The sequence below is a fragment of the Musa acuminata genome, chromosome BXJ3-4 (genome assembly GCF_036884655.1).
Source record: "Musa acuminata AAA Group cultivar baxijiao chromosome BXJ3-4, Cavendish_Baxijiao_AAA, whole genome shotgun sequence".
Taxonomy (NCBI): Eukaryota; Viridiplantae; Streptophyta; class Magnoliopsida; order Zingiberales; family Musaceae; genus Musa; species Musa acuminata.
In genome coordinates, this window is record NC_088352.1 from 11,522,696 (window position 1) to 11,549,577 (window position 26,882).

The 26,882-nt window shown below is 39.9% G+C and overlaps 3 protein-coding genes and 1 long non-coding RNA gene across 7 annotated transcripts; 2 read left to right on the plus strand and 2 right to left on the minus strand.

Moving 5' to 3' along the window:
* The first annotated feature begins 2,347 nt into the window (after positions 1–2,347).
* Positions 2,348–7,997, plus strand: LOC135636240 (uncharacterized). Its single transcript, XM_065147875.1, has 9 exons — positions 2,348–2,638; positions 2,739–2,948; positions 3,127–3,224; positions 4,052–4,130; positions 4,237–4,437; positions 4,509–4,765; positions 6,761–6,851; positions 6,934–7,150; positions 7,557–7,997. The coding sequence occupies exons 1-9, from the start codon at positions 2,483–2,485 to the stop codon at positions 7,766–7,768; spliced, it is 1,521 nt and encodes a 506-aa protein (XP_065003947.1). The 5' UTR covers positions 2,348–2,482; the 3' UTR covers positions 7,769–7,997.
* A 238-nt stretch (positions 7,998–8,235) lies between these two features.
* On the minus strand, positions 8,236–10,853 carry LOC135636239 (lysine histidine transporter-like 8). The gene is made up of 5 exons (XM_065147874.1): positions 10,423–10,853; positions 9,635–9,768; positions 9,109–9,536; positions 8,904–9,035; positions 8,236–8,825 (listed from the first exon to the last, which is right to left on the minus strand). Exons 1-5 carry the CDS (start codon positions 10,827–10,829, stop codon positions 8,340–8,342), a joined length of 1,587 nt encoding a protein of 528 aa, XP_065003946.1. The 5' UTR covers positions 10,830–10,853; the 3' UTR covers positions 8,236–8,339.
* A 1,036-nt stretch (positions 10,854–11,889) lies between these two features.
* LOC135636242 (uncharacterized) lies at positions 11,890–12,954 on the minus strand. The gene is made up of 2 exons (XR_010495845.1): positions 12,224–12,954; positions 11,890–12,151 (listed from the first exon to the last, which is right to left on the minus strand). It is a non-coding gene; the product is annotated as an uncharacterized LOC135636242 (long non-coding RNA).
* Positions 12,955–15,130: 2,176 nt separating this feature from the next.
* On the plus strand, positions 15,131–26,220 carry LOC135636241 (inositol 3-kinase-like). 4 transcript variants are annotated; one of them, XM_065147877.1, is made up of 3 exons: positions 15,131–21,157; positions 23,707–23,887; positions 23,965–26,220. In XM_065147877.1, the coding sequence occupies exon 3, from the start codon at positions 25,206–25,208 to the stop codon at positions 25,827–25,829; it is 624 nt and encodes a 207-aa protein (XP_065003949.1). In that variant the 5' UTR covers positions 15,131–21,157; positions 23,707–23,887; positions 23,965–25,205; the 3' UTR covers positions 25,830–26,220. The 4 variants fall into 4 exon arrangements, with proteins under 4 accessions (XP_065003949.1, XP_065003948.1, XP_065003951.1 ...); XM_065147879.1 differs by having other exon boundaries at positions 18,563–21,157; positions 23,965–24,050; XM_065147876.1 differs by having other exon boundaries at positions 15,135–21,157; positions 23,707–26,220.
* Positions 26,221–26,882: the final 662 nt, after the last annotated feature.

Sequence of the window (26,882 nt, forward strand, 5' to 3'; positions counted from 1 at the left end):
CTCTTACTCGACGGACGCTTCTTCTCCTCCTCTCTTCTTAGTTGCGCCGTTGCAGACTGGGAACTGGATTTGGCGTTCTTCTCCCTCAGCCTGGCGAACTCGTACGTCCATATATCGACGAGGCTTGACATCTTCTTCCCTGCGATTCCAATACTTCTCTATCCTAAGCAAACGAGGCAGGTGGAAGATTGAGCTTAGAGACTCGATGGGAAGGGAGAGGAACGAACGGGAGGCAATATAAAGAAGGAGGAAATCAGTGGGCCTGCTACTATTTCCGGGGCTTCGAGGGTGTCAGAAGTCCGTGGGCTGAGCCCCTAGAAAGGGTGCGAACCGTTCGCCCGCCAATCGTGCATCGCACGCAGAATCGAGGGATCGACGTGCGTCGGTCTCACAGGAATGCATGCGGCCACCTACGCAACGTCATCTACTGGAATTCGTCGCTTTTTAGTGCTCCCAAACGAGGATAAGTCTTCTTGTTGAATTGATTTCATTAGGTTTTATGTCGGTCTTGTGAAGATTCTTATCTGATAACTTTATTAAGTTAAGCATTTGAATCAGAACCATCCAAATTAACATACCAATTATGAGAGAGATATGGGAGACTAGAAAAAGGCAATAAATAAAACAGGGATCCAATAATAAATTTACTACTAATAAAATACTAATATTTTACTTGTATAATATTTCAATTTAATTCTACAGTAAATTAATGAATATACTATCAATAACCTAAATGTAACCCATCTAAATTCATGATTCATATTAACGATTAATATGATATGTTGAAGTGTTTATATATGTTTTTAGATAGAGATTTCTATCAATCATGTAATAAAAAATTATACAGTCAAATAAATTTTTTAAATCTATGATTAATAAAAAAATTATACATTCAAATCAATTATTTAAATATATGATTAATCCTCGATAGAACAGTAGAGAGATTACTCTGAGTTTTACTCTGACGCAACACAAGAGAAGCTCTAATATCATATTAAATCTAAGAATATGTTGTGAAAGAGATGAATTTAATATATTGAGGTGATAAGTATTTATACAAAATTTAAGAGAAATTTTATTCAATCATTAACTCAAATCATATATTCAGATCAATTACTCAAATCAGATTAATTATTCAAATTCGTGATCCTTAAACCATAAATTGATTAAAGATAATAAAATATAAAAAAATATCATAACATATGTACCCATGTATCTTCGATTATTACGATCAATCTTGATGATATAAAATTTATAACAAAAAAAAATATTTTTTGGCCATACATCGTGAGAGGTTTAGGTCAACATATTACATTGCAATTTTCTGCAAAGCTCGATCGACCACCTATGGCAGGAGTGGAAAGGCCTCATGTTCGTTTCTTCGTCACAAGGCCCAACAGCTCTTGCTTATTTAGTGGAACAGAACTCACTAAGAAACAGAGAGGCACAAATTCCAGCTTCAAGTGCCCAGCAATCAGATAGAGATCAACCCATAGATATGTATACAGAGATAGATATCTATATACAATGACTCTGAGCTCTTAGCAGTAGCAGTAGCAGTAGCAGTAGCAGTTTTGCGGGCGCACTCCAACCTATGGGCTGACGCAGTCGACGAGCATGGACACGGCAGCTTCCGTGCAAGGCAAAGGCAGCCAGGGGCGAGGCTTGATCCTGATCGCCTGGCTCAAAGGAAGCTCCTGCGGCTCACCGCCTCCCTCCATCTCCGCCTTCGGTCTCGAACTCCCTGAGAAGGCAGCACGACCCTTCTCCCGAAGCTTCGCGAGCTCGGCCGTCCACGTATCCACCAAGTTGGACATTGTGATCAGAGACCGCAGCAACGACGATGATGGCTGACAAGCGACAGTCCAAGGAGAAGGAACAACACCAAGAGGAACAACTTACGATGGAAGGACGAGGCCTAGGGAGGTTGATAAAGAGCAGCAGACGAGCTTATCCATTCCAAAACCAGGGCCTTTGGAATCCTGGAGCCTCCAGTCTATGGGAGGGAGCCCGCAGCTTCATAAGAGCCCGAGGTATATGGCATCAAAGCCATTACAGAACGAGTCGTCCTTTTGTGCATCACATCACATGCATCATCTCTCTCTCTCTCGCGTCTTCTGATCCTTTCAGTTTTCGGTAAATATAAAAATGTGGTTAAATTGTCTTAAAATTAGATTCAAGTAGTTGTAAACTGAAGAAAAATCCAGACCGTCGGATCTGCGGAGCCTCCTAACGACTAAGTCATGTGCTTTATCCACGTGTCTTAGCTTGGCGCGTTGGATCAGGTCAGGCACTCCTTAATCACCCTCCATCCAACGCCAAAAGATTACACGGCAGTAGGCCACCTGCACCGCCTCATGAGGAAGCAGGAGAAGAGATCGGGTGATGCGGATGGATCCTTCTCGTGAACGCCTAAGGCGGATAGGAGGTGGGTGAGAAGGGATCGGTAGCGAATCGATCGGGTAGATCTAAGCCCTACCGAATGGAGGAGGAGGTGGGTGAGAAGAGTCCTCGCAAGAATCAGGAAGACAAGCCGGAAGGGGGCGGCGGCGGCGGCGGAGGATGGGGCGGCTGGGGCATCTCTTCTTTCTCCATGTTCTCGGATCTACATAAGGCCGCGGAAGAGATCTCCAAAAATGTACATGATCTCTTGCTGTTTCTTATTCGATTAATTTGTCTACTGTTACATCCTAAAACGAAGTGAATTTGGTAAAATGATTGTCCTTGTTTGGGATCAGGCAGTTGAAGTGGTCAAGAATGCGGCCAAAGGCATCACTGAACTGGAGATTGCGGATTCTGATTCTGAATCGGCTGATGAGGTTGCGAAGAAGGGACCCGAAGGGGGAGAAGTAGAAGAAAAGGAGGAGGAGGAGAGTGAGGAGGATAGGCTTCGCAAGTCCGCGCTTGATAAACTGGAGAAAGCCAGTGAGGATTCTCTGTTCGGTCAGGTGAGTCAATAAAACAGAAGATTGGAGATCCACTGCAGTGGTTTTAGGTGACTTCTTATTGGGATACATGTGTTCTTATTAACTTTTACATCTTTTAGGAACGATGAAGTCGTTGTTATATATTGCTTCCTGTCCTTTGGCGGTGATTCCTTAACATTCTCGTTTTTGTGGCATCTAGGGTCTCAAGGTGCTCGATAGTTCAGTGGAAACTTTTGCTTCGGGAGCTTGGAGTGCATTGGGTGGTGCTTGGAAAGGGGGTTCAACTCTGGTCAGCAGGTATGCAATGTCATTTCTTTTGTATCTAGCCGTTCTGCATTACAATTTACTACATTGAGTATGTTATATATTACGTATTCTCCAAAGCAGAGACGCGTCTCTGTTAAAGAGATGTGATAAATATGTGGATTGTGCATTTTTAAACACCTGCCGCTCCGTAGCCCTATTGTCCCTGATTGGTCTACTGCATCAACTTCTAGAGGATCTGTACTTTCTTACAGTAATCCTGTAAAGTCTGTACATGATAGTGGACTAACCTGATTGGTGTGTCCTAATTGATACAAAGGGCCTGCATTACATGATGTACCACATTGTAAAGTTTGCCGGTACTTTTGCCCACTATTGTTTAATCCTTTGCAGTCGTTACAGTCTAAGTATCACATTTGGATAAATTTACTTAAGTTGAAAAATTATTTTGTCGGGCCTTGGTGTAACCCAATCTATTATTAACCTAGCCCTTCATTTGGAGAATGATTGACAATTGGCTTTAGGCACATCATATGCTAAGTACCAGGAATGTTGGTTATGAATTTTTATTTCATGGCTGACTCAGTAGTCAAACTTCTATGTGCTTTTGATTACCTTTCATGTTCAAACTAGCAGGTTATGGCTGCAAGTTATTCGGAAATTTTTAAATGCAAAATGTGATTAGCATATATTCTGTATTAGAGCAACAGTTTCTGGATAGGTTCTACTTTTGGAGCTAATCAGTTTTCACTAGTACCTTGTATGCTGCAATCGCTACTTTCTTAAACTGTAAAACTATATGGGTTTTATACATTGATTTGTCAGTAAATCTAACCATTTATCATCAAGCTGTCTTTCAGGTTGGAACATTCTGCGGTGAGTCTAGCTGATGCCATTCAGCATGGAAACCTTCCTGGCCAAACCCCATCAATTATAGAGGTTTTTCAATTAACAGATACAGTGACATGTATCACTAGTGTTTGCTCTCTCTCTCTCTCTCTCTCTCTCTAGGTTGATTCTTTCATTCTTGTTTTTTGCATTATAGACCGGGAGGACTTTTACAACTAAGGGCATGGAAGTGCTTGAGCGGGTTGGAAAAGAAGCCATAGAGTTGCTCATTGCAGAGACTGGTCTTGAAGTTGAGAAAGATCCTGGTGAGGTCGACCCTCAAGATGATGAGGAGCAGTTTGAGGAAGTTACATTTGACAGGTGCTTTTACATTTATGGAGGTCCTGATCTGCTTGAGGTACAGTTTCTGTAGGTTTCTTACCAGCTGTGGTCGACTCTTCCTAATGTTCACTGAATATTTGGATGCAGGAATTGGATGCATTGTCAAGCCATCATGCGTTGTTATTTAACAGGAAAAAGGCAAAACTTTTGGCAGAACAGAAATCTCTCTATGACGCTAAACTGCAACAGATCCAGCAAATCTTCAGTCTGGGCACTGATGTTGAAGAAAATGAAGTAGATTCAGATAAAGGAAAGAATATCGAGTCATTAGGTGGTGACAATGATGTTGAAATGATAAGGTTGCGTGACTCAAGTGTCAGGAGGGCTGCTGAAATTGCTTCAGGGTAATACAAACAGACTGATCAATGGATAACGTATCGACAGTCTGTTGCTAATAAATTCACTTGATATTGTTTTTTTGCTTAACTCAAATTCATGCTAGTTAACTGATTTTTTCATGTGATTGCACCTGCAAAATTGAAAATTATGGCTTACTAAAAGTAGCATGCGATTGCAGGTATCCAATCTGAATTTCGTCTGCTGACCATATCTAAACAATGATACTTAGAATACAGGCAGTAACAAGGAAATTTCATTAGGCATGGAAATGACAAGGGTGCACATTGCAGTGTCTCTTTCTGCATTCCTTCTAGTGTTGACCCTTACTGGCTATTCCCTGAAAGTCATGTTAAGCTTTGATTCATGCGTTTGATACGCCTATTATTTTGATATTCTACATTGATAAAGATATGTGTTGACAATGGAAATATGGCTGTAGTGTTAATGCACAAGAAATATTACAAAAGATTATCGGTAGAATACGTTCGTCTTTTTTCATGATTATGCATCTCGATCTGTTAGGTTCATCGTGCTTTGTTTCACACTCAATATTATGCTGCAATACTCACTGTGAAAATTGCCACATGTTGAGTTGACTGGAATGCAACTAGCAAAAAGCTTGAAAGTGCATGGTGAGTGATTCAATAATGTGCTGAGAGGTCCAGATGCTCTCACCGAGACCTTTTGCCCATAACAAAATATTTGTTCTCTCTGTTGGATGTGCATGATCAAAAGAAAACTAAAGTTAAGGGCAACCAGTAATTATGAGAAGGGACCAATGAATGCTTGAAAAGCTCAGGGACTGGGATCTTCATGGCCATGCTAGCTTCTGTTTAGTTTATTTTCACTCTGCAGAAGTTCAGCACATTAAATATGACTGTTGATTATGAGTAAAAGAAGCTTTCTCTAATGGTTGCTTTTGAACTTACTTTTAATGTGCTTACTGAATGACTTAAGATTCTTTGTTTCTTTCTCGAGAATTTCCTTCTTTGTGTGATGTCTGGTGTCACTTGTGAAGTCTGTTTTAGTTGCCTATGTATTGGCTACCCTAGCATCTCATTTTTTATTTGTTTTACAATCTCAAACGATGGTGTTGTTTGTAGTTTTTTTGTTCTTATGGCAAAGGATTTCCCCTGTTTAGGTGCATTATGTGATAGTTTCAAACGTTCAACTTATGGAAGCAACTCATGAATTCCAAACTTTTTGCATCAAATTGTCAAACAAATTTCAAATGACACCATGAAAAATTATAGTATCTGACAGATATACATATTCCTATTTGTCAATTTCCTTAGATTTGATAACGCACTGTCGGCTTAGATTTTTCTCATAATTAAGGATATTATGGACATGATCCAATTATGTAGTTGATGTTCTTTGCTTATCTTTGATGCTCAATGTTGTTGTACCAATATACTTGCATAGGCAAGCCAGACTGATATTCATAATCTTATCTTGCTCAAGAGAGTACTACTATGTTGATTCAGACACCATATGCTATCTTTTGATGAGCTAATATAATTTCATAAACACCTTCAGAGTGGTTCATAAATTCATTTAGGCTGGTAGTTAATTCACTCCTAATCAGTTATAGTTAGATTTGAACTTCTTTCTTTAAGCCCTTCAGATGGCAGGTAATAGTGTGGCACTGTATGTTCAATTCTAAAGGGCAAATCAGATGTTCCCAGCAAAATTTTCTTTTCAATAACAATGTGTCTTTGATTAATTTCATAATGCACCTACTTCGCTGATCTCAATTTGCTTATTTTAGCTATTTGTTTTACATTTCTGTGCTGTTAATGGAATGTTTACATTTTTGTATTGATTGTTCATTCATTGTGTATTAGCATCATCATTTCTTCATCATCATTGTTAATGGCAACCTCATTGAGCCCGAAGTAGCTATTAGCTATTATATCACATCCTGCTAATTTAAGGATTCCAGAAAGTTCAATTTGCTCGCCCTTCTTTTTTGATTATTATGGTAATTCCTTGTGCAGGTTCACATCCGCTCTCGGGGGACTCTCTGCGAATGATACAATTCAACGAGCTACTGATAGACTCGAGACAATTCACTCAGAGTGTATCCATGTACAGATAATATGGTTAACTATATTTTCTTTAGTACTTCTGTATTGTACTAAGTTACTGATTCATTGCATTTCAAATGCAGAGACTGTCAGAACTCTGTTGTTCTGCAGTATCTCAACTTCTTTTTCTTGGAAAATCGGTCATCTCTAGTGCAAACAAAGGAAGGAGCGAAGAGATAGACGGAGATATCCCAAAGATTGATTGGCCTGAAGACCCTCTCTCAAAAGCTAAGATTATCAGATACAAGGCCAAGTCCATGTCTGCAGACATGGAAACAATTTCAAAAAGTTTTATCACAGGTGAGTGTTACAAGTATGAGTTGAATTAAGTTGTTTATTATACCCGTTGTTTGTGCTTTCTTTGAGAGAACAATCACTAGTAAAAGTCTTTTTCTGCTTATGCACTAAAACCTTAGGACAAATTGTCTTGTAAATGCTTTCAATAATGAACAAGTGCGTCGATATATTTCTCTTTCAAGGAGTTTTTTTTTTCTGATATAAATTGCTGCTAACCATCCAGACAGACTAATAGTTATGGAAGCAGATGCTAAGTAGCACAAATAGCATCACTAACTTGTACTCTCTTTTCATTTATTAACTTTTCTCTTCCTGCCGGAATGATCTAAATAAGGTAGCTATTTCCTTGCTCCATTTTGGAATGGAGTGGACTTTTTCTAATTAGCATTTATGGGTGTTATTTTTGTAGGAACCTCAGACATAGTAGAAGCTTTCTTGGCAACCATACAAAGTGTTTCTTCTGATAAACAAGATGGTGTCCCACGCTCTGTGGTACAGGAAAAGGCAAATGCTATTACGGACCATCTCCGAGCTGATGGAACCAGTGCTGTCGAGAAGATTCAGGATGCTGTGCAGTTCCTGGCGTATGTACTTCTCTCTACATCCATGCCAACCGTATGATATTATTCCTCACACTGGCGTATGTGGTTCTCTATTGATGTCTCTGTACATGGTTTAGTTAGCCACATTGGAGTCAGTTGGATTCCTCATACTGACTGGCTTCCAGTTGTAGATTATGCTTCTGCATGGTTTTGTCGTTCTTTAAATCTTGTTATGGTTTGTGATTGTTGCGCTAGATGATTTGTTTGAGACAAACTCATGAAGAGATATGGTCTATATATTGATCTCATATGGTGGATTATTTGGTGTCGGAAACACTCATGGATCGTTAGTTTATTGAACTTATGGCAGAATAATAATCGTGAATACTAAGTCATCTTAAGATTATGTGGTCATTATTGTCAATTAATCGGGATTCCACATCTTCTTGGATGCGGTAAGATGGATTCTTCTTTTTCTCTCATGTGGCACAATATTTACGGATCATGTTTCTGGTCGGCGGTGGGCGAAGTGATCTCAATACATCTAACGTTTTATGCAGAATCTATCAAGCCTGACTTCATCAAAAGTAAACGTCCGACATGATAAAACACCAGAAGTTACTGCGACGAACATCAAAAGTAACTGGAGCTTAGTTAGGCTTGAAGAACTTAAGCTGGATCCCGCTGTTGATCATGCTCCAAACGCCGCCTACAGAGAAAGCTAAGCTGAAAGCCATGCCGACGATGCCCAGGCTCCAGTTGAGATACCAGTCGAAGCTGAACCTTGGAGGCTGCTTCATGCGAATCCACATGAAACAAGGGTAAGCAAACGTGACCGGAAGAGAGAGTCCACCCAACAGCCCAGCGAGGCTCGAGAGGAAGGGAAGTGCCACTCCGACGAAGAAGGAGATGAGGCCGTACAAGACTCGGAAGCCGGATCGGACCCAGATGGAGCAGGGCCGGTTGGTTCGACTCGTGTAACCCGCTTCGAAGCTGTCGAACACCGGCATGGAGTATATCTGGAAACTGGTGAGGCAGTGGAACACAACCAACAGAAATGTTGTGGCCAGAAGTCCTCTGGGGATATCACGGCTGTGAAATGCGTATAGAGCATTCAGTATTCCTCCTGCGGGCATCTGGAAGAGAGATTAATGGGTTTATACATTTCGATACTCGCCAACCTGCAGCGTGTTAAAGCCTCGATATATACTCACCAAGTTTCCATACGCCCAGAAGCCTCCGATGGCAATGGGGAAGAAGCACATGGCTATCAGCAGGTAAGCGACTTTGGCTCCTCTCCACATTGGAACATGCGCAGGATGCTTGAAGGTCGACGGTATCGTTGCCTGGAGATCACGCAACAGCAGTAAGTCCATAAACCTTTCGAAAGCAATTACGGCATCGAGGGAGTCGGACGACCTGAATCTCCAACGCAAGGTTGTGGCCTCTGAATGCATATGCTATTATGCCGAGAGCATTCGAGACCGAGTAAGCTGCAGCCCCCAAGGAAGGGGATGACAGGGGCTGATAAGAGACGGAAGGTGGCCTTTCTTGGCCAACGGAGAGTAGCCAAGCCATGCAAGTGTAAGTGATTGCTGTGAGAGCTCCGATGAGAGAGAGGCCAGCGATGGAGTTGAGATTTGGGAGCTGAGACAGGACGATGCACAGAAACGTAAACACTAGATACCATTCCACGGTCGAAAGCGGGTTCGATGAACACAGAGATCCACAGACTATCTGGAAGAAGAGCTTCAAGGTTTCCCCTCCGATCAGAATCAGTGCTGCTGCAGTCCCTGCTGATAAGTATATTGTCGGGAACAAAGCCAGCCAAACACCAAACCTTTCTCCTGAACAAAGAGATAGTTTAGTCATTAGCAGTGCAAAAGATCAGGGACAAACAATTCAGAATGAAGAAGAAGAAGAAGAAGAAGAAGAGCGGTCTCACCAAATGCAGCCTGTGCAAGTTCCACATATCGATTGTATCTTCTACCGGGTAGAGCTTCATGTAGCTTAACCAGAATCCAGAGAGTGTAAAGTTGCCAAAAGTAGGCAACGGTCAGAGCTATTATCCCCCAACTCCTGCAGTCCAAGAGATAGCTTAGAATGGCTCACCTTTGACATCAAACTAATTCTGTTCACTGTGAACTCTTCTATTAAAACAAAGCTTTCTTCTTCATGTAAGCTACAAAAAAAGATGTGCAATTTGTCATTCTTGTGGTGTTGATGAACTCACTCAACACATAATAACTCTGTCGTAGAACTCTGAGCTAAGCCTCAGATCGATGCTGAACTCTCACCAACCACTTACAAGAGCTACAGTCATGTAGGCAACTGTAGGAGGTGATCTTTGGAGTGGAATATGGCTACATCAAAGCAGCTAAAAAGTACAAGAAATCCAATTCTATTGTATTTTCATCCATCTCATTCAACTCGTGACGACTTTAAGCTGATGACAGCACGCAATCAGACCCATCACATCTATCCCACAGTAAAATTAGGCATCGTTCACCGTTTACCATGGAGCATCAATTTACCGGGTGAGTTCCCTTGCTCATGCACATAATGTGCTTAACCGATCAACCGCTTCTCACCATGCATGCCTAAGGCCATGTGATGTATGGAAGTATCATGTTGTGTTCAGCAGCAGAGAAGCCCGATGATGTAAGTAGGAAAGAAATGGAAAGCATTAAGCGGATGGAGAAGAGAAGAGGGGGGGGAGGGAGAGAAGGTGACCATCCGAGGAAGGCGAAGGCGACGGGGAGGAGGAGCGCCTGGAAGCCGATGCCGGCGTTGAGGTTGTGGAATGCGGCGTAGTGGGCGTTGCCGTGGCGGGACTCGGTGATGGGGAGCCATGCGTCCTGGGGGTTGAGCTTCGTCAGGTGGCCCACCTCCTCCAAGTAGCCCCGTAGATTCACCAGCACGCGCTTCATCGGCGTCCCCAACGCCGACGACATCGACGGGCTCAGGAACCGCGGCGATGCCGTGCCCGACTTGGCCGAGACGGGCTCCCCTTCGCCACCGCGCGACCGCTGGCCCGTCGGGGTCACCGCCTCCGGCGTGGAGGCCCCCCGAGGGCTCGCCGGGATCGAGACCAGCTCCGGCTCCAGCCCCTGCGACGTCCCCATTCCCCTTTCCTCCATTTGTCTCAGAACGAAAGAAAGAGCGGTGTGAGAAGAGAGCAGAACGCGGGTAAAGGTTAATAAAGGTATTCTTATTACTAATACGAAATGACCAAATCGTCCTTCTATGAGATGGGTGATATGTTACGTGCATATAATAACCGTGCGTACATTTTAGTTCAGGTCATGTCAACTCTGGTCTGAATTAGCATTCATTAGAATCAACGTGACATGTTTTTGATCAGCTTAAGATCTGATTCGGTCAATTCAACCCAAAGTATCAGTTATTTAAACTCGATTTGGTAGTACAGAATTCTTTAAGCTAATTGTGGTTTCATTCGTGCACCCATCCATTAGGACGACAGCCATTGGCCAATTCTTTACGTCGCAGAGTTGACTTGGTGGACACAGAATCTGAGAGGAGATCTGACATCACGCAACCTGCTTTAATGGTCAATTCTATTTATGATTATTAATAATAGAATGAGAATAGATAATACACCCGTTAATAGCATATTATTAATGCATAACAATTCTATAAGAGGATGTATACTTGATGGTGAATGGTTTTGTATCCCGATGTCGTCGAGGCACATTTAGATCGAGTTGGTGCATCAGACATGCTGGCTATAATTTAGACGCATGGAGTTATCGACAAGTTGCATGGACAAACAGCCGGCCAAACAGGGAAATGTGACTAGTAGATATGGTCCTGACCGAGATGAAGCTCCAAACAATTAAGTGTGAAGGCAATAATGCGTGTACAAATTTTCAAGTAGATGACATGATTTATTTATTCGGGTTTTAAATGTGCAAGATACGGAATTTTGTCTGCATACATAGCAAGAGAGTTCCTAAGAAACTTCCTAAGGGGTGGTTAAGGCATGGAGTAAATATTGTGCAATAGTTACAATAGATTTTTGAGTATTTAACATTGGCGGCTTAGATTCCAAACCGAACCAATTGTGTTCACTTCTGAGCTCGCCGTCAGGTTTCTGTATGATGATTTAGATCAAAGGTGTACCCAATAAAATTTCTCTAATATTTAAATTAGTAAAGATTTAGAAAGTTCAATCAAATATTGAGTTCAGCAAGTGATAATTAAGCCTATGTGAATTAATAATACACCATATTTTTCACCATGAAGAAAAGTTCAAGCAGACGAGGGTGGATGATTCACTGCAGGACCCAAGTGCCGCAGGTCTCGTTCACTTCCCTTGAAAGACGAAGAGCCAAAATGGCAATTAAGTTACCACGACGAGTACTTCCCACCATCGACGCTGCGCTGCCCGGCTTCCGTGAACGCGTCGTCCTGAGCGCACAGGATGTAGATTTGCTCCACCCTGGAAAAGGGTGGCCACTGTGAGATCCTTTGGGGCATTCATGCAAACACATGTTGGACAAGGATTACGTACGTATTGCGGAGCACGCAGACACGGATGTACACATCCCTGGAACGGACGACGCTGGTAAGGCTTCGGCGAATCCATTCAAGGTTGTGGCGGCAGGTCCTCTCTGCGCGAATGAGATGCTTATATCGCCTCCCAAACTCGAAGAAGACCTGTAATTGTGGGATCCAATTTCCACTGAAACAACCGACCACGTCGAGCACATTCATCCGCCGGTGGTCGGGCAATCCATTCGACCAGTGATGGAGGAGTCGTGTCATTACTCCTTCCCACGTAGACACTTCGACGGACCGACGTTATTGATTGCATATGGAGGCGTGGGCCCGCTAGGGGTAATTGTAAATGGGCCAAACATTGACGGGAGAACGTTGGGGCTCACCAACATTTGACGGCAAAGGCCGACTCGTGGGTCGATCCACATGTTTGGCACCGCCTCATTCGAACGGACGAGTGAGCCGCATCTGTCAACCCAACCTTCTTCTATCTTTGCGCGGTGCGCGTGTCGTGATTCTTCTCCTCTTTAGAGAAACCAACGGCCGACGATGGTCCCTCGTAATGGAGGATCGCCACCGACTTCGCCTACGCCGCCCCCTCCGCACCCACCACCCTCTTTCACGCCCACTTTCCACCCGCCTCCGCCGTCGGAAGGTACCACGGAGATCGTGTTCTTCGGCGTCTCCGAACGTGCGACCCGATATACGCGTCCGACCTCCCAGACGACGCCCGGTTCGACTTCGGCCTTGCGGTCGGCGTCGCTGGGGAGATCCTTCCAGAGACCCTCGCCCGCATGATCGACCTCTGCCGTGTCGTCCTCGTCGACGCCCAGGGGATGATCCGGTCCTTCGACCCGATCGATGGCACCGTCGGGCTCCTGCCGCTCAGGAGCTCCGGATTATGATTATAGATTATGTGGCCCTATTTAATTTGGTAAGATATATTATAGATATTATTGGATTCTGATTATGGTTATTGGCCAATAGAAAAGAAATCCATATTAAATTAGGATTCCTTAGGAGATACCCTTGATGGGAGGAACTCTCCTAATAACTTATCCTAGACCCTCTGCTCTCGCCTATAAATAGACATGACATCTAGGGGCTAATGAGATCATCAGACATATCTGTGCGTATCTGATAAACAGGGCCTCTCTAGGGGTCATGTGTCAATTGAGAGATTAAGGTTTTTCTCTCAATCTCCCTTTCCCTTAATCCCCTAATCCATCAATCTAGGTGGTCCTGTGAAAAGATAGGAAGAGAGGAGAAGGATCTAGTTCTCTTTGCAGATCTTTACAGATTGATATTTCAGATCCGACGATGGAGCGCTTGTAGATCAGATAAGGTTTATTTCTTCTGAACAACAAGAAAGGTATGCATCGTAATATTGTTAGATCAAATTTATTTGATTTCAATCAAAGTATAAAAGTTTTCCGCATTATAGATAGCATGATTATAGATTTTATGCTAACAATTGGTATCAGAGCCAAGTTCTTGAGATCAAATATATTAGATATATTATTGTTCTTTACGATGCTTGAATGATTCGTCGGATTTTATTGATCTGTTTTCTTTCTATATGATTTGCTCTATTATTGATTATGAGCAATGTATAATTGTATGTTTGATCGATGAATTTACTGTTTATTATCATCGATGTTATTGAGATGATCATATCTGTTGATCCTTGTCAAGAAAGGGCCGTGTACCACCCCGCAGCCGCGCATCACGGTCGTGCGCAGGCAGAGGTTCGCTTGCGAACGGTGGCGGCATCACGGACATCCCGCACCGCATGTGAACGCGGTGATTACGGAAGGGCGGTGGCCGCAGATGGTGGCAACCGCTGCCAAGCGCTAGCAGCGGCAGCGGCAGCGGCGCCAAGCGCCAACGGCGGCCAAGCGCGAGCAGGAACCACGGCAGCCGCGCGCAGGTAGTGGCAGCGGTCGTGCGTGGGCACAGGCAGCGCGGCGGTATGGCAACCGCGCACCGGCGGCGGCCGCGCGTGGGTAGGCCGTGCACAGGCGGCGGCCACGCGCGGGCAGGAACCGCCGCAGCGGCCGCTCGTGGGCAGAGGCAGCCCCCCCCGCGGCGGCAGCGGCCGCGCGCTGGCAACAGCCGCGGCCAGCCGTGCGCGCCGTCCGCAGGCAGGAAAGGTCGCAGCGGCCGTGCGCGCGCAAGCGGCGGCAGCGCCGCACGTCGCAACGGCCGCGCGCAAGCGGCGGCAGCGCCGCACGTCGCAACGGCCGCGCGCAAGCGGCGGCAGCACCGCACGTCGCAACGGGCGCAGGCAGATTAGGGTTTCTGGCATAATTACGGTTTTGACCTCGAGGTTAGGGTTTTGCAAAATTACAATTATACCCTTTGCAAATTTCGTAATTCCAGTTTATGTTCTGACAACATATTTATCGTTTTACCCTCGGGTCTAATTTTGCCAAATTACAGTTCTGCCCTTCGTGAATTTCTTAATTTCAGTTTAATCCTATCGTATATTTACAATTTTATTCAAATTGAGAATTTTAAGTTATATTCTCAATTATAAAATTGATAAATATGATTTATTATAATTATGATTGAATTTAATCATGATTATATTTTGGTTATTTGATTGGATTTAATTTTTGATTAAAAAAAAAAAAACTATAAATTATGGTTTACTTCATAGTTTTCTCATATGAATTATTGATTATACATGTGATAAATAAAGTCCAATTATTGTTCTTGGATATTTATTTAGTTATTCACATGTATATATTTGAAATTGTGAAATAATATTTATCTTTCACATTAAGGCAATGAAGACATGATTTATATATTATCATGATTATCATATGAGTTTTCTTTTGCTAATTAAAGTTCAATGATTATTATGGTTATTCTATTATTGAACTGCTTAGCATTAAAGTTCAATAATTATTATGGTTATTCTATTATTGAACTGCTTAGCATTAATGTTCAATAATTATTATGGTTATTTTATTATTGGAACCGCTTAGCATTAATGTTCAATAATTATTATGGTTGTTATTCTATTATTGAACTGCTTAACATAAATTAAAGAAATTGATGAATATTATTTGTAATTCATCTCCTTAAGTTTTATCTGACTTGTAGCTGCCAAAGTGGCCTTGGATGATAAACTTTTGTGATATGAATTATAATAAAGGTCTTATCATTTATAGGACATTTTGGATTGTATTTTATATTTTTGTATTGGTCCTGTAGCCACCAAAGTGACCTGGACTGATAATTTATAAAATACATTATGTATTTAGTCCTAAATGATATTAAATAAAATAATATTCATAATGACAGCATGAATCAGGTTAAAGAAATTTAGTGAATATTATTTGTAATTTATCTTTCTAAGTTTTATCTGACCGGAAGTTACCAAAGTAGCCTGGATGATAGGCTTATGGGATATGAATTACAATAAAGTTCATGTCATTCATGGGATATTTTAGATTGTATTTTATATTTTTGTATTGGTCCTGTAGCCACCAAAGTGACCTGGACTAATAATCTATAAAATACATTATGGAATTCATCCTAAATGACATTAAATAAAATAATATTCACAATGGCACATATAATTATGAGATTTAGATAATCCCAAAGGAGAATCTATTTCAAATAATTATGTGATGGGGAAGGATGATACTATTTTGGATATTCTTGCAGTTTAGGGTTGTATACCCAAAGGTAACAACACTATTCCACAAGAATGGTATCAGTCATCCATAAGTGATTTTGAGTGAACACTAGATATGTCAATATTTTACCCAAAGGTGAAATATAGATGATATCAATAGTTCATCACATTTTGGAAACTCAAAGCATTAATGTTATATTATTACTGTGGCACTTCCTTTATTGTGTTTCTGTAAATGTCCCTATACTTTCTGAAATAAATGGTTTGAGCATATACAAGTTGTATTGAGTGAGTGAGATCTTGATCAGATTAATTGAACAGAACATAATTACTGAAAGTTCTGTGAAATAAATAATTGAGGTGACTGATCAAGAAAGGCATGAAATACTCAATATTATGATATTTAGACTTCAGTACAGTCTACAACTAGCGCATGAGAATATCTAAGGATAAATTTAAATTATCTGATAAGTCATTAGTTGACACCTTACTTAGTTGACACCTTAATAGTATTTGAGGAATTTAAGATTATATCCTCAAAATAAATGATAAAGCTGTAAGCTCAAGACTCATAACATTTTGAGTACTACTCAAGGAGTAGGTAACACTAAAATAAGTATGAAGCGTAATTCCATCTGAGTTGATAATTATTATATAAACTCATAAAAGAATATCTTCACAATAAAGTGTTACTTTTGTAGCAAATAAAATTATGTGAAGAAGAAATATATTATAAGATTTGATTTGAAATAAAAAAAAAGGTATAATTATAACCTTTGTATGGTTCAAATCAAATATTATGGATATTATTGGTGGATTAATTTGATGCTTCATATCATATGTTATCAATAATAGATATTGGGATAAAACCAAAAGAGAATAAGATATTTATCAATGTAGGGAATCATTTTAAAGTGAAAGCGATATTAGTTTGTATTTATCGCTTATATGATTCAATTTGATAAATCTTGAGAATCCATGTTATGTTCTTATAATTCTAGGAATTTAAGTTCTTTACCTAGAATTGTTATAATATTATTTTCCTTTTGATGGTCGTAAACTTACTGTGATTCAATAAAATTAATTTTTGAATTCTGTATAATAGTCTATGCAGAATTATTATGAATCATAAGTTTACAATGATCATATAATTAATATTAAAGTGAAATTTAGTTTTATAAACTCCTTGAGGTTATGTTTATCAGTATATATTTTTGTCTCATTAAAGAGAGACATCTTATTACCATATAAATAATGTGTTGAGATATGATTATGTATATCTAATTCATGTAAAGTCTATGACCGTTTACACTCTTGAAGTGTATATAAATGAAGTCGATAGACAATTAGATAGAAAAGTCAATATCATCATATCTGAAAAGGGTGATAAATTTTATGGTATTTATGATGAACCCAATTATAATTCTTTTGCTAGATTTTTTAAAAAAATAAGGTATATGATTTACCAGATATGTTACAGCCTAATATGATTGTTGAAAGATGTCATCGTACCTTATAGATATGGTTAGGAGCAATGATAAGTTATTCTTTTGTACCCAAATCAATGTGAGATGAAGCTTCAAGGACAACTATGTATATCTTGAATGGTGTTCCTAGTAAGTAAATTACATGACCTTTTAAGTTATGAAATGATAGGAAACATGACTTAAGATATTTACATATTTGAGATTGTCCTATGGAGATAAGGATGTTCAACTCACATAAAAGAAAATTAGATTTAATAATTATTTCTGAATATTTTATTATCTATTCAGAAAAGTTTAAAGGGGTACATTATTTATTGCTCTAATCATAGTATGAGGACAATTAAATCTGGTAAAGTAAGATTCCTATAAAATAGCAAATCAGTGGGAGTGAAAATCTCGAAATTTAATTTTGATATAGAGGAGATATAAGTTAATACTCCTTTATTATTCGAGAGATTGTTGTTACTCAAATCATTAAATGATTTGATAAAAGTGAACAACAAAATAACATTACTAAACTCCCATATTATATTGATATCATTATTAATGGTCTTGTAGAACAATCATAATTGATAACTTTGAGAATATCTCAAAGGGCTTGAAATCATGTCATTTATGGTTATTATGTTGTATATCTACAAGAATTATATTATGATATAGGAATCAGAATGGATCCCTTATTGTTGTCATGGGTCATGAAAAGTAATGATTCTGAAAAGTAATATGATGCAATAAAAGAAGAGTTAAAATTAATAATCAGAATGGTGTCTGATAAATTTATCGAATTGTTCAATAATTGTAAAAGAGTCTATTAAATAAATGTGGCTCAAAGGACAATGTCGATATAATGGTCAGACTTGTGGTTAAAAGTTTTACTCGTAAGGAATGTATCGACCATAACGAGATTTTTAATGAACTCGTTAAGAATCATCATGACATTAATGATTCATTATGAGCTTAAGTTATATTATAATGATATGAAAACATTTTTAAAAGATCTAGCTTTATATGGGTTACTCTACATGATTTACTCTAAAAGAAAATGAAAGAAATATAAAGTTTGGTATGCAAATTCAGGAATCCATTTATGACCTTAAACAAGCTTCAAGGTAATGATATATAAAGGTTCTTGATATCATTATTTCAGATTTAAGGTTAATACTATTAATTAGTATTTATATCAGTGGGAGCAAGTTTATTATATTGGTCTTATATATGGATAATATTTTGTCTTACCAATAGTGATCTTGATTTATTATACTAAATCAAGAATTTGTCACTGAGAGTTTTAATATGGTTGATATGAATGAGACATCTTATATTATTAACATTGAGTAATTCAATGATAGACCTCAATGATTATGAAGATTGTCTTAGAAAGGATATATCAACCGAGTCTTGAAATGATTTTAATATACAGTTTTGTTCAGTAAATCATAAAAGCAAAATTTTAGTCAATAGTAAATGCTTGAAAATGACTTGAAAAGAATCAGATAAATAAGATATTCTTTGTATATGCGCAGTTGGAAGTCTATGCTCAAGTCTCTGTTAGAAAAGATATCAGTTTTTACAGTTAAAATATTGGGTATATATTGGAGTTACCCAGAAGTAAAAACATTAAAGGACTACAGAGAAAGTAATAAGATATCCGGAAGGGACAAATGATTATATGCTCACATGTATGAAATTATATCAGCTTGAAATAATGGTATTTTTCAGATGCTGATTGTATAAATTGCCTCGATAATAGGAAGTCCACCTTACGGTTAATATTTATGTAATTAGAGAGGCAATTTATTATTATTAATAATAAAATTGATTTTGTGGCATGCTTTGAGGCCACTAATCAAATTTGTGACTGTAAAATTTTTATCTCAGGGCTTGGTGTAGTCAGACTCGATTACCAAGTCGTTGAAGATATTTTATGACATTGCAGTAGTTTTCTTCTCTAAGAATGACAAGTACTATTGCATCTATATGCATTATGGTATAAAGTACTTATGGTTAGAGAAGATGAGTCCAGAAACATCTAATGTCAATTAATTACTTGAGTTCCACTGTATTGATTGCTGATCCATTCACTTACGACTTGTAGTCTAAAGTATTTTGAAAGAACATGTTCTTATGATTGGGTTTGTGAGCAACCCATAAAGGATATGGTGATGTATGTTTGAGTGGACACTATAATTGACATTTTTACTTACGTACTTAAAGTTATTTGTTTCTGCTATCCTGTTCATAATTATGTATGTACATATTGTGGTTGAATGTGATGACAGGATTGTCTTGACAAGACAAATTATAGGGGTCATTTTGGACTGCATTAGGAAAGGCTAACAACATTGTGGTACATAGAAGGAAGTGTGACACTGATGGCATACAACCGCTATGACTCATATTGTTAGTCAGACTTAATGTAGTATTATTATTATTATTGGACTTATTGGCCTATTTTCTAAAATTCACGCGCGTGTATATAGTTTTTCAAAAAAAAAAAAAAATTCAGAATCCAATTGAGTCAAATTGTTTTTAAATAAATTTTGTTTATTTATTTTTGATTTTTAAGTCTTTTTGTATCTTACCAATTATTGGGCCAAGTGGGAGAATGTTAGATTATGTGGCCCTATTTAATTAGGTAAGATATATTATAGATATTATTGGATTCTGATTATGGTTATTGACCAATAGAAAAGAAGTCCATATTAAAGTAGGATTCCTTAGGAGATACCCTTGATGGGAGGAACTCTCCTAATAACTTATCCTAGACCCTCTGCTCTCGCCTATAAATAGACAGGACCTCTAGGGGCTAATGAGATCATCAGATATATCTGTGCGTATCTGATAAACAGGACCTCTCTAGGGGTCATGTGTCAATTGAGAGATTAAGGTTTTTCTCTCAATCTCCCTTTCCCTTAATCCCCTAATCCATCAATCTAGGTGGTCCTGTGAAAAGATAGGAAGAGAGGAGAAGGATCTAGTTCTCTTTGCAGATCTTTACAGATTGATATTTCAGATCCGACGATGGAGCGCTTGTAGATCAGATAAGGTTTATTTCTTCTGAACAACAAGAAAGGTATGCATCGTAATATTGTTAGATCAAATTTATTTGATTTCAATCAAAGTATAAAAGTTTTCCGCATTATAGATAGCATGATTATAGATTTTATGCTAACACTCCGCACCCACCACCCTCTTTCACGCCCACTTTCCACCCGCCTCCGCCGTCGGAAGGTACCACGGAGATCGTGTTCTTCGGCGTCTCCGAACGTGCGACCCGATATACGCGTCTGACCTCCCAGACGACGCCCGGTTCGACTTCGGCCTTGCGGTCGGCGTCGCTGGGGAGATCCTTCCAGAGACCCTCGCCCGCATGATCGACCTCTGCCGTGTCGTCCTCGTCGACGCCCAGGGGATGATCCGGTCCTTCGACCCGATCGATGGCACCGTCGGGCTCCTGCCGCTCAGGAGCTCCGGATTCTTCCACCTTCTCCCGCGAATTGGGTTCCTCAAAGCCTCCGCGGAGGAGGCGCCCTTCGTGGACGTCGAGGAGGCGCGGAAGTGGTGCTGCGTCATCGTGACCCATGGGAAGGACGGGTGCCGAGTCTACTGGAAGGACGGGGAGCTTCGCGTATCCCCGTTCCTAGCAGAGGAGATCGATCCCACTGGCGCAGGTGATGGTTTCTTGGGTGGGTTTGTCGCTGGGTTGATTTGGGGGCTGGCGGTGCCGGATGCGGCGCTCCTAGGGAACCTTTTTGGTTCGCTCACTGTTACGCAGATTGGGGTTCCCAAATTTGACCAGAGGATGTTGCAGGTTTGTCTTCTCGCCCTTTTTCTGATTCTTGATTGTTCATTAGAACTATATGTCCCTTGCGTACTTTTCTAGGTTACTTCTTCTTCTGCAAGCTGCTGGCTTTGAAGTGCTTATACCGTGTATCATTACTTGGTGGATTCAGATTGAAAGTCCAGTTTTACTAATCTTGTCTCAACGTTAATAATATATGAAGCAGATGGTGGGTAATCAGATAAATTAGAGACAATGTAGTGTGTTTCCTTGAAGAACAAGCATAGAAGGTGCAACGAAGGTCATAAATTGCTTTTGATCATTTTGGATTTCATCTTTCTCTCAGTATTTAGACTATAGATGCTACCCATCTATCTTATTTACGTTTAGGATAGTTTTTGCAGTTGTTGGTTATTGGTAGGTCCATTGGAATGACTTTGGTACATAATATCAAAATGGCTACCTTTTATGGCAAGGTTGAATCTTGAAATGACTTTGGTACATAACTTCTACATGACTTCAAGATGGACACTTTTAAAGTATGTCCTAATCGTTGTATGGAGAGTTGATTTGCACTTTGGTTGGTGAAAACTAAGCATTCAGAATGCACCCAATTCATCTCTTAAGCTGAATAACAGATATTAAGATTACTTTGTAAGTTCTGTATCCAAACCTGTTAAATGCTTGCATAACAGAAATTGAATAATCGTGTTTCCTAAAATGCAAGACCGGAATGATTTACCTTAATGTAGAGTCTTAGATTCTAGATGTGAATTTGACAAATTTAAGGCATATTATGGTGATCATAACAATTTCCAAATATATTATATGTTTACAGGAGTTGAGAATTGCTGGGAAAATCTGGATTGTGAAGATTATAAAAGGAATAAGTTAATAGATCAACCTACAGGCCACAACCATCAGGTTGCAATAAATCAACCCAAACAGAGCAACTGTTTGATCAATCAGCTTGGTTATCATGTTTAAGATTGTAATCATACACTGATTGGTAATTCATCACTTCATATGTTATTATCATATGATTTTCATCATTTCAAGAGCCATTGGATTAGTGGTCACTTTTGTTCCCTAATTTCTTCCATCCCATGGCCATTCTTGCAAAAGAATTTGCGGTATTAATTGGCATACTTTTGTGAATGTAGAGTCCTTACAGGTGCTGGTATCCCTTGACTGTACATCTTTGGCTCTATTCATAAGTCATCAGTTGTGAGAGCGATTCTTAAGTTTGAGTGATATTTCATAGCGTTAAGATCTTTACCCTAGAACATGCCAAGTTTGCTTTAGATATTGTATGGAAGGTCTATTCTATACTGATGGAGTGCCACAGGACTGTAGCGGTGTCGATGTTTAAACTTCATAGGTTCACCTGTGAATAAAATTTGGTTGGGTGGTTTGTTATCCTTATGAAGAGGCATTAAGAAGTCATGTAGGGCATGCATATCAAAGCACTATAAACACTATTGTTTCTTTGGTCTCTCTCTCTCTCTCTCTGGTCTATAAACACTATTGTTTGATATCCTTGACTATTTTCTCACTTGAATATCAATTTATGCTTTTAGGTTGGTCTGTTTATTGTTGCTCCAATTATAAATGTTGTGTGTTGTGATATGAAATTATCTTAATCATTCTTTTTTCTCCTTTATTTTGTTTACTTGAATTTGTGCTGCTTAGCTTGTTAATTTATGTTGCTAGAGTTGAGTTGTATGGCTAAACCTGCATTGTTTTTATTCAATCTAATCCCCTGCTCCCTCTTAGGTTCTTCTAACCTAACCAACTATAAAATGTTTGAGGCTGTTGTCTCATAGTAGATGTCGTTCTTTTATAGTTATCCTCCATTTTTTTAGGCCTTTGCATATTGTAAGCTTTTCTTATCTCAAATATATTCTAAATGATATTAGTAAAAGATGTGGGACTTTTGAGATGTCTTTCAGAAATTGAGATTTATATGTCACTAATTTCATGTTCGAGAATTTGACATTTTATACTCTCTAACTGAAAAAGAAAATGTTAGTTGGTGTTCTTCGTGATGATTGAAGCAACGAATGTGTCGTTATGGGATATATAAAAGAACTAAGGTGTTCTTTTTTCAGTATTTGTGTTAGTGAAATGCCAAGCATTTGTAGATGCAGACATTTGTTCAAGCGATACAACACCTTGACATATGCAACTTTGTTTGTGAACTTAGTTAATTTTGTTAGTCATTCTTCGATGAGCAATGTTGGATCTAGATCTACTAGACAGATAGTCAACAAACTTATGTGCACCTGTTGCAGAAAATGTTTGGTTATATGACCTGATTATGGAGTTGTTTCTTCAGATATTATGGTTCTGTGTAAACCAATTTTTTTTTACAATCATTTGAAGCTTGATCTAATATGCTAAATGCTCTCTCGATTTAAATTTCAGTATGAATCAGACATCTGACTGACTTTTACTATTTTAAGCAAAGTCAACTAGAGTTTGGTCTTCTTATCATTGTCATCGTCATTGATTCAAGATAATTATGTATTTTTTTAGTTTTTCTTACAAAGCCTTTTTCTCATTTGTTTTTGTCACAGCATGTCAAAGAAGAATTAAAGAGAAGGGCAAATGAGTGTGATGGATCATGTAGAAGTAGTATTTCATTGGATTTCCAGAAGTCAGCTATGCATGAAGCCTTCCGAGAATCCCTTACTGAAGTGGCCAAATTAACATGCACCAGCAACCCAACTTGCTTGCCTACTGATCATTACAAATAATGTCAGTAAATGTTTAATCTTCAACTTCTAGAGGCTGTCGATCAAACAGTATGTTAACTTATTAATAATTTGAAGCAGATCTAAAGGAAAGTGATGCACATACTTTAGAGACCTGGAGATGTCTTGAAACTGAAACGGAAAAACCATAGTTCAAGATGCCCTAATTGTCACTGCGTAAGCAATTTCATTGCTTGGCTATTCACTGATTGCAGGAGAAGTAATACTTATCTTGATTTTGTTCCTCCCATCAATTTCTTCCTCTTTTTTTTTCTTCTTTTGTCAAGAATTTTGTTGTCATTTCTATGGCATCGGTTATCTACTCCCCATTTGGCTCCAGGTATATAGCTCCGTGAAGCTACAAAACTCATTAGGCATCAGTTGTATTCCTTATGATCTGGCCTTTTGTCATTGCTTTCTAAACTATACCTTCCGAGAGGCTTTAGTACACAATACAAGAGACTTCCAAGTTTTAGATTTGATACTATCCAGGCATAGTTTTCATTAATGTCTTAAGTTGGTGTCCCCAATTTTTTTCGGTGTGATATGGTCTTCCATCATCTGAACTTAAAAATTTGTGCTTTTGGTTCAAGACATTCTTTATGCAAACATCATGGCAGGAGGACAATTAGTACACTTGGTTTAACTTGGACCAGGCTATTACTTCTCCAAAGCCTCGTGGAACATGCATCTGGAAAATTCACAGATCGAGAACTGGGCATGGAGAATGACGGTACTTGTGATCCTTTTCTTTTGAAGTTGGTGGGGAGTGGTTTCTTCCCATGACTCGTCAAAGTTAACATCTTTGTGCAGATTCAACTGTTTTCCAAATTTTCAGATATATCCACCAAATTTAAATGCTTGTTATTTGATTTGCTCCGTAGATCGAGTCAATTTGACTCGTTTGATAATACTTTGGTATGACATATGGCAATTTCAAATTACTGTACTCCTGAGGACTGGTTCTGCTTGTGAAGAAAGAAAACCAATTGCTCTTTCTTTTCCTTCAACTACTCATGAATTGCCTTGACGATGAATTGCCTTTTCAAGTAAAATGTTTGTGTGGATGACAATTGTAGATTTAGAAAAGTTTTCTCCTTCAAGTGAGATTCTTCCTTCTGTTCATTTGACTTTTGCGAAGTCAAAGTCAAAGTTCTTGAGCAGAGGCGTAATTCCATGGGAGGGAGGGAGGAAGCAGAGAGAGTAACAGATGGGTCCACAAACACAAGATAACCGTTGACTTGTGGAGTTTCCAGCGGATAACCGGTGGTTGTGTGCTTCTCCACGACTCTTCACATCTTGTTTACTGCTGCGTCTGCGTCATGTTGTTTTCCTTTGACCACAAGAAATCTAGCTTGGAGTTTTTTAGCCTACTTTTTCGCGAGACGATGCCGCGGTGTTGCCAGTGTTCCCCTTCTTCACCAAACTCGATGAGTGGCAGCGGCGTCAACGGCTCGAGCTTCCTCCCGCCCGATGACAACTCCACCGGGCGGCCGGCTGGGTTGGCCTACGGCCTCCCCGCCTCGGTGGGGATCCTGATGGTGATCACCGCCGCCCTTTTTGCGTCCTATCTGTGCACCCGAGCAAGAACCATGGCCGCGAACCGGCGGTCCGGCGACGTTGCGGCGACGCCCACTGACCTCGAGGCCGGCATCGACGAGGCGACCCTGACGAGCTACCCGAAGGTCACGTACTCGCAGGCTAAGCTGGAGGAGAAGGGCACCACCACCGCGGCGTGCTGCTCCATATGCCTGAGCGACTACGAGGACGCTGACGTGCTGCGACTGCTGCCGGACTGCGGGCACCTCTTCCACCTCGACTGCGTCGACCCGTGGCTGAGGGCCCACCGGTCGTGCCCCAACTGCCGCTCGTCGCCGGCCCCCAGCTCCATGCCCACGCCTCTCTCGGAGGTGGTGCCATTGGCACGGGCGAGACAGTCGCAGTGAACGTGATCGTACATGACACGCCTCAAATGTGTCGTCCGGTGTCTTCGGTGAATCAAATGATCGGTATCTGCTGGAGAAAGAATTCCTTCTTGCATCATTCAGCCAACCGGATCATTACTCGATCCATACTTGCATAGTCTTTGAAGAACACCAGTTCAAATTTAGGAGGTTCTCCAAAGCTTTTTGGCTGATACTTCTTGCATGCATACCAGCTCAAAAACCTGCTGTATTGATTTTTTCTTCGCAAATAAATACGAAAAAAAATATAATTTTGTTAATATTTTTAAATAGTCAAAGGAATATATGTAGTTACTCAGCATCTATCTTTTATTCTTATATTTATTTTTATGAGCAAGTTTTTGAAGAAACCCTTACTTTTTAAAATTTTTAACATAGTGCCCTTTGAAAATTTTCTAAACGATGAAAATATTATTATTATGATTATTTTTTGTCATCTGACCCATGGTAGCATGAGAGTTACCTCCGCTAATCTCACTAGCCTTATTATTACATGTCCATATATGAGATAATGATGGTGAGGGCATACAGACTGCTTATTTTCTTTTCTTGCCCATAGTTGATGGTGTGAGAGGGGCTTGTAGGTGATGACAAAGTCCCCCGCACCATCTTCCTTCCTTGTGGTTGATGACGAAGGTGTCTTGCCTTCTCTTATTGCTCACTCGTGGTTGATGATCCTTTTATCATCCTTTATAATTGATGATAAGGATAGGAGGTTGTGAGCGAGGGGAGAGGACGAGTGTACAAGAGTTATGAGCAATGAGTCCAACGTTGTAAGTAATATGAGTTCTCGTACGAGAGTTACGAGCGATTATGATCGATGAGGCAAACGAGCGACGCCAATTGTTTACGAGAAATTATAAAAAATAAGTTTTTTTTCATGAATTCGCCTCGATTTTATTCTTGGACGGCTCGGAAATTGTTATGATCATGGTTATCGAACTCGCGATTTGGACCGTGGGATCCTGCGATCGTACGGTCCAGATCAAGTCCGGCCAGTTTATGTGCTGCGTCGGGGCATAACGCAGGGCTCTT

Excerpts from the sequence above, each read along its gene's own strand:
- LOC135636239 (XM_065147874.1), bottom strand. The coding sequence starts at position 10,829 with ATGGAGGAAAGGGGAATGGGGACGTCGCAGGGGCTGGAGCCGGAGCTG. Across the intron at positions 9,769-10,422 it reads GCCTTCGCCTTCCTCGGATG|GAGTTGGGGGATAATAGCTC; the intron begins GTCACCTTCTCT and ends CTTGGACTGCAG. Across the intron at positions 8,826-8,903 it reads TCTGGGCGTATGGAAACTTG|ATGCCCGCAGGAGGAATACT; the intron begins GTGAGTATATAT and ends TCTCTCTTCCAG.
- LOC135636240 (XM_065147875.1), top strand. The coding sequence starts at position 2,483 with ATGGAGGAGGAGGTGGGTGAGAAGAGTCCTCGCAAGAATCAGGAAGAC. Across the intron at positions 2,949-3,126 it reads AGGATTCTCTGTTCGGTCAG|GGTCTCAAGGTGCTCGATAG; the intron begins GTGAGTCAATAA and ends TGTGGCATCTAG. Across the intron at positions 3,225-4,051 it reads GGTTCAACTCTGGTCAGCAG|GTTGGAACATTCTGCGGTGA; the intron begins GTATGCAATGTC and ends GCTGTCTTTCAG.
- LOC135636241 (XM_065147877.1), top strand. The coding sequence starts at position 25,206 with ATGTTGTTTTCCTTTGACCACAAGAAATCTAGCTTGGAGTTTTTTAGC.